Source organism: Rhincodon typus, chromosome 21 (assembly GCF_021869965.1).
Source record: "Rhincodon typus isolate 14 chromosome 21, sRhiTyp1.1, whole genome shotgun sequence".
NCBI classification, from domain to species: Eukaryota; Metazoa; Chordata; class Chondrichthyes; order Orectolobiformes; family Rhincodontidae; genus Rhincodon; species Rhincodon typus.
This window is the reverse complement of record NC_063352.1, coordinates 22,252,566-22,259,766: the sequence shown is the minus strand read 5'-3', so window position 1 is coordinate 22,259,766 and position 7,201 is coordinate 22,252,566. Positions and strand designations below refer to the sequence as shown.

General features: G+C 42.7%; 1 protein-coding gene across 1 annotated transcript; it reads right to left on the bottom strand.

Annotated features, from left to right (window-relative positions):
• Positions 1-389: 389 nt before the first annotated feature.
• On the bottom strand, positions 390-5,459 carry uncx (UNC homeobox). Its single transcript, XM_020536358.2, has 3 exons — positions 5,151-5,459; positions 4,032-4,207; positions 390-1,745 (listed from the first exon to the last, which is right to left on the bottom strand). Exons 1-3 carry the CDS (start codon positions 5,404-5,406, stop codon positions 732-734), a joined length of 1,446 nt encoding a protein of 481 aa, XP_020391947.1. The 5' UTR covers positions 5,407-5,459; the 3' UTR covers positions 390-731.
• Positions 5,460-7,201: the final 1,742 nt, after the last annotated feature.

The following is a 7,201-nucleotide window of genomic DNA, read 5'->3' as shown; positions in this document are numbered from 1 at the left end:
TTCAATTTTATGCCCCAGCCCTTTCATGCTAATTCTATTATTGAAGGAACTTGTGTGATTTCATCTCACTATAAAATCGGTAATGTGTAATAACCCTTTGGGCTAAACCCGACCTCGGCTGCCATCGGGAAAATAATCACTTTCATATCAGGACGCGGCAGGAAGCGGGCAGGACCGTGGCCCCTCCGGCTTCACCAGAGATTCACAGCATTTTAATGAATAAAAAGGTCTTATAGCAATAAACACAAACACAGACTCTACCAGCGCCTGCTTCGCTGCCGCACGCATATTAACACATTCAGATCACAGACAAAACCTTTTTTTAAACAGAAACTTTTATTTATAAAAAAAAGTTACATCATATATAAATATTTGATACATTTGTTTGGGTTTTACACAATGAGGAGAGGATTTGTGGTTTTTATACATTGCGTCCAGACACTGGTGTTAACAGTGTATGTGTGTGAATATATATATGGAGAGAGAAGATAAACTGTTTTGGCACCGCTTAGTGAAAACAGGGCTGGGTTAATATCTGAACGCATCGCCTGGTCAGTGAAAATTCACACAGAAATCCACCTGCATAGCAAACAAACTAAATAAACTGAAACGACATGTTTATCTAGTGAATTTTACGAGAAAGTCCTAATTTTCCATTCCTCTCTCTGTCTTGTTTCTTTGTTTTGTTGTGTCTGCTTTGCAGATGCGGTGTTAGTTTCCAGTCTCTGAGCTTAGTCCATATCCACCTCTTCACACTCTGTCGTATGTTCTGAAGGGCAGTTTGTGTTTACTGGCTCGGGAGAGTCTGCGCTCTGTTGGGTCAGTTCATCTGGACCCTCCGAGGCCAGAGCTTTATTTGACTGAGGCGGGCTGGAATTTGGATCGAGATAGTTGGCTTGTGTGGCTCCTGGAGTTGTCCCGGGGTAGCTGGTCTGTGCTGAGCTCGACTCTAAACCGGGACAGCTGGCTTGTGTTGAGTTTGAGTTTGTCCCGGGATAAGTGGCAAGCGCCTGGTCTGTTTCTGGGGCGGTTGTGTCTGGCCTGGAGGGAGATGAGGTTTGGACGGGCGGTGTCCTGATACTGGTTTGGGGAACGATGAAACCTAGAGGTTGGGTAATGGGGTAGAGAAGGAAATGTCCCTTCCCAATGACGGCTCGGGGGTTTGGTAAGGCTGGGTAGTCATAGTGAGGCTTGCGCCGCGGCGTGCTATCGGAAAGCAGACTTTCCACGCTGAAAGGGTTTGTTTTCTGATCGCACTTGGTCAGACTGGAAGAACGAGCGTTCGTGCACAGATAACTCGGAGCTTTGTCCCGATTAGAGTCCACATCTGAAGATCGACTGGGATTATTCTGGGACGCGTTTCTTTGGTGGTGGGAGACCTTTTGGTCGGTTTGTTCACAGTTGGTGGCAGTAGGCGCCCTGCTGGTGTTTGGGGAGTGCTGACTGGCCTCGGTGTGTGCTGTACCAGGTTGCAGGTGAACCACGCTGCTGTCTGACTCCGAACCAGAGGAAGCAATATTGCACTCCATCTCCGAGTGCAGCAGCTTGTTCTGGGATTTCAGAAGTTTCTTTTCCTGCTTCCGTTTCTTCTTCTCCATCTTTTCCATCTCCCTGCGGGCGATCTCTTCCGGGTCCATGGGCTCTCCGCTACACGTTGTAGGGTGCGAGTTATGCGCTGGTCGGCCAGGTCCTTTCTTGGTGTTTTCCTTCTTTCTCCATTTCGCTCTGCGGTTTTGAAACCAAACCTACATGCCGAATAATGAAAACGACATTACAATCGAATTGCATAGCTCTTTCCGCAAAGTTTCTGTAAATGTTCCCGAAATCTCTGATCAGATGCTTCCTTTAGCCTACAGCGAGTTACATGGCCAACCAAGCTATTACCTCCAATGCTGGGTTTTAATGACCAGTTAAGACTTTTATTATCAAATAAAAATATGATAATCTTGAAACCTTTCAAATCTCGTTGACGCTCACTTTTGAGGCATCATAAATTCTTTTTTTAAAAAATAACCATTAAGATTTTGTTAGAAAGGAAGATTAATAATAAGAACAATAACGGTCCGCTGGCCCATCTTAAAGCACTTTTGAATTTGGTCCAGTGTTTTGTTTTGTTTTGGTTTGTTAGAAACACACACTTGCTGTTTCTGTCTTGTAAACTTATCAATGTGAAAACAGATTGTTAGAAGAGGATGTCGAGTTGAAATCATAGCTTATCCTTTAAATGACCTGAGATAACATTGAAGAGGAACTCGGCTACCTGTGGGGTGATAGCAAGTTTTGGGAGTTCGCATCTTTCCCGTCTCCTGTGTAAATAACATCTTGTTTACACAATCAACACGAAAACCTGAATTAGGTTAATTGACAAACGAATTGCATTTAATCTCGCGTGTAATTCTATCAATTAAATCGATGCTTTGCGATTTCAACTGAAGCAGTTTATTTTGCAAAACCCGCGGTGGAATCAAAGCTTGAATCAGCCTCTTGACTGATGAGTCTTCCCCTCATCACAGACCAGTTTTTTTTGGGGGGGGAGGTGGTGGTGGTGGTGGTGGGGGCCTGGTGAGGGTGAGAGAGCGTTGTGGAACCAACGAATATCGTTATTCGAAAGGGAGTGCAAAACGCAAACAATCATACTGATGATCGACTATTCATAAAAGGCCGAATTCTTCGTAAGCAAATATGATGGTTTAGTGCTTAATTCTCGGTTTCAATTTGGTACTTAATGCTTCCCTTCTTTCTCACCTCCTACAGGAAGTAATAAATAAACTCGGTCACCCTCACAGACCCTCACAGGGTCCAAAATTACTGCATTTTACACACTACACAAATACAAAACTCGCCAATCACTTGAGGACCGCAACGCGTTTCTCTGCTACACAATCGGGGATTTTTTTTTTCGAAAATTGAAAGATTACAAACAAGATTAAAAAAAGAGAAATAAACAACTTCACTCTGATTATCAAAAGGAACCCTCGTGTCTTTTTTATTCTATCCCTTGTTAAACACGAATTAAACTGGCCAATAATCGTTTTACAAGGGGTTCTCTTTGTGTCGGTTCCAACTGCTCTGTCAATGAGAAGTGCTCATTACCGTCTTAAGGGAAATAAACATTCTCGACTTCATCTAAACCTCACTTAACTACCCATCAACAAATTGGATAAAGTGCTTAAGAACAGGGGAGGGTCAGGAGGAGGCTGTGACTTCAGTCTGATATTTCTGCTCAACGTGCACCACAATCTTGATTGTGACAATAGGTTGATAATTTTAAACACATTTAACTTAACACAGGGTCGTCTGGGAATTTTTTGACAGTTCGTTGTGATTGCACACGGCCGAATGTTTTTTTAAGAACACTTCTACGTACATTCCCACTCCCCACCTTCCCAAAAAAAAAATCCCTGCACACAATGCCCTGCCTGTTGCAAGTTTTGGGAAATGCTATGATTTGATTATTCTCATTGTCCCAATGAAACGATAGGCGGTTTCTCACCATTAAAACCCCATGTTTACACAGCTTTCCCTTTAAGAGTCTGTGTCCAGTCTCACAAAGGTAAACACAACAGCAATTCTAACAACAAAAGTAACACATTGTCAACATCAAGCTTTGTCAGTGCTGAACACTTTAGAATGGTGTGGTTTTAACCGCTCGTCCTTAGTTTGCTTTTTTTTTTAAAAAAAACATTTATACACAAACAATTCATTTTCCAAAACAAAAATAGGAAGATAATAAACTGTTCATTTTTTGAGATTAGTAAATTGTTTGAAAGCGTGCAGTCTATATTTGTAAATGTACCGCTTTTCTTTTGGTGAAAACCTCATTTGGTAAGGATTTTTTTTAAAAAAATGAATCGTGGACGTAAACGGTTTAAAATGGTGAAAAATATGAATCAAAACATTTTACCGTTGACAGCCCGTTCAATTTGCGAAATGTCTCAACATTTTGTGACTACTAGAATGGTGTCAGTTTAATGAATACTGTGCAGTTTGAGCTCGTTATAAAGCGGGCTGTGTTTCTTTTTATGTTTTACCTGAACCCGAGACTCCACCAGGTCGAGTCTCAATGCTAGCGCCTCTCTCATGAACACATCTGGATAATGGCTCTCGTTGAAGGCTTTTTCCAACTCCTCCAGTTGCCAACCGGTGAAATTAGTTCTCGTCCTTCTCCGTTTACATCCCGGGGTGTCCTTTTCTGGATCCGATGAGTCTGTGACGGGGGAGGAAGGGGGAAATAAAACAATAAAAAAGGGAGAAGGAAAATATTGATCAGAATAAAAACCAAAACGATCAGACTACACGCAGGCAGCAGAAATTCGCTCCTGGAGGGAGAATATATACCAGACATCCCAATCTACAGAGGCCTTGAATCGGTTTTACCCACACTTTTGAAATTATACTCGTTCCCGCGATAGGTACGCATTAGGAATACATACAATATCTTTTAGTGTAGGAACGTAAGAAAAGGTTCTATATGTCTCTCCCAGCCCTGTACATAACCCAAAATTAAATAGACAGTGGCTGCATGACTGGTGTCTCAATTTATTGAAATGCAGGTGCATTGTCCCAGTCTGTTATTGTGAACGCTTATCAAGGCGTTTGCACCGAAGTGCCGGTCTCGATGCAATTTCTCTCCCAGCCTGAGCTGAGGGAACCTGATGAAAACAATATGTGCAGCTTTTACAGGCACAGACTTGGCCAAAGAGCGCTCCATTCCCACAGCATCGACTTACTGATTCCCACGGCTATAGAGCGCCCGAACACACATGTCCACCTATCTATAAACACACATTCTACCTACGCCCCATCCACACCGGATGACACTGCAGCCGGGTATACAACTAATGTGCTGCTCTCTCCTGAAACAGTTTATATCAATACACACATTGTAGTCTGCCTCGTCTTTTCAGTCAGTGCTTTATAGTTACCTGAGCTATTGTACTCGTCTTCGTATTTAACTACTTTCGTTTCGTTTTGGGAAATGCATCATTCCTTTTATATTTTTTAATTCGTTTCTGCTGTGTAATATAATTGTGTCTGGCGTATGTATCGTTCTCACCCAACCCGTGATAAAGCTGGAAGTCCAATTCTTGGCCTGAACTGGGGGCCCAGAGCACTTTATGCTCCCTCACTCTGACTGCTCTCTTTCTTACCTGACAGTTTGAAGGACTGGCTCTCCCCGTTCACGTTACAAGCCGACGGCATCAGAGGGGACGGGTTGACCACGGATGCCGTACAGGAGCCGCTCAGTAATCCGTCTATGGTGAAGGGGACGCTGGCAGATTGAAGTTGGTGTCCTGTGAGCTCGTACACATGGTGATGAGTAAGGGGGTAGTGGAATCCTACCATGCTGGCCAAGGTACCTCCAAACTGAGCATGGTGGTGTTCTAAGATCCTGCTATCCATCATCTCCCTGCAGGGGGAAAGGGGCCAGAGAGAGAGAGAGAGAGAGAGAGAGAGAGAAGGGGGGAGGGGTTGGGGGGGCTGGGGGATGGGGGGAGATCTTGCACTTAAAGGATTTGGGTAAACTTCAAAATGTATGCAGGGGAAAGTAGAAAAGCGGTTGACATGCTAGTGAACGGAGCGGATGTGTCTTTACTTTATGAACATAAAGGATCCAATAATTAGCCCAGGCTTTGGGAATTTGGGACCAATAAGAAACGTTAATCGCGTCTGACGTCAGAGACGTATAGTCGGTGTGTGTTGGGACCAGTGGGTATTAAGACCCGCTTGAAAACGTTTCCATATCGATCGCTAATTATACATGACATCCACCTCAATAAACAATATATGAGCTGTCAAAACAATGCAGGAGGATTTGACGAGTACGGGCCCAAGCTCCCGCAGGTTGATTGGTACCTGGTTAAATACTAAACAGAGCACAGAGTAAATATATGCAATTTCTCCACAGCTCCTACACAACACACACTAATAGATTTTTTTTCTCTCTCTCTCTCCCAAACATTGACCATCGTGTTGTGTCCAAGATTTTTCCCCCCTATAAAGAGAGAATGATTTCCTTGGTCAGCTTTTAAACTGATGTCGGGCCAATTACAGGGACACGTTGAGCGGCAAATAGACTGATCGCATAATAGAGGATTCATCAGCTGCTGTTTCCAGAGCTGTCACAATGCATTTAAAAGAACATGATATTTCATCTTCGCCGTTTGCTCTAGACTGCTCTGTCACTATGAATATTTAAAGCTATCGTGACGGTGCCTTATATAAAAAGGGGGGATCTTTAAAACTGCCATTCGCTCTTTATTGAAAATATCGATAACAATAAGTAAATATTGAATTATTAATCACAGGACGGCGCTAATTAAACACAGGTTACCCCAGTGCGCGGGTGCAGCGAGTCATTTTTTTCATTATTTTCTTCCCAAGAAAAAAACCCAGGCACTTTGTCTGAACCGGTGATTAATGGTAATGAGCCCGAGTCCTGTTTTGTTCTAATTAAATTATATTCCCCATTGAAGTTTCCAAACTCGCTCTCAATCGCCGGGCTACAGACAACAGGAGAGGGGGAGAGAAAAAAACACAATTACACAAAGAATCATTATTTTCAAATAAAATACACCGAAATAAAACAAACATAAGCAACAAATCGTTCAGCTTGTTTCCCGGGAAAGGTGGCAGAATTGTATAGGTACAAAGTTTCAGGAAACTCTGGAGGTTGAAGGCCAGGGGAGGTTAAAGGATGGTTCCCCGGAAAGGTTTGGGGAGAAACATACCCAGGAATTGGTCTCGGGACATGTATATATACTGTAATCCTCTGTGCTACAAGTTTTCTTTTTAACTCTTGCTTCGATCTTAATAAGTTATTTACTTGAAAGCCACCTTATTTCTGTAAACTGGACAATAGGTAGTCTGTAAATAAACTGGGATCGAAGGCACTACCAATTAAATCTGAACTGTTCATCAGATTTCCCCCTCTCCCTGGTCTTCCATGCGAAAACAATCCAAATAAATTCTTAAAATGCTTATTAAATTAGAAATGCAGTGGTTGAACAAGATGTATTAAAGTGTACTTTCCATTTACACCTTCCTTGTCCTTTCATCTTCACTTTCTTTTAATAGCTTTTAGGGTAAAATTATGCTGTATCGTACTAGGGTTTGGGAATATGAATCTTTCCGTGTTTTTCACGGGCACAGACTGAGTTCCACAAACTAGCGATGTGTCGCTTTGTCTGATTATTGCGCC

What these genes read in the sequence shown, in the direction of transcription:
- uncx (XM_020536358.2), bottom strand. Translation starts at nt 5,406, where the DNA reads ATGATGGATAGCAGGATCTTAGAACACCACCATGCTCAGTTTGGAGGT. An exon ending in CCAGTCCTTCAAACTGTCAG is followed by an intron (nt 4,208 to 5,150) that starts GTAAGAAAGAGA and finishes CCCCCGTCACAG; the next exon opens with ACTCATCGGATCCAGAAAAG. An exon ending in TGGTGGAGTCTCGGGTTCAG is followed by an intron (nt 1,746 to 4,031) that starts GTAAAACATAAA and finishes TTCGGCATGTAG; the next exon opens with GTTTGGTTTCAAAACCGCAG.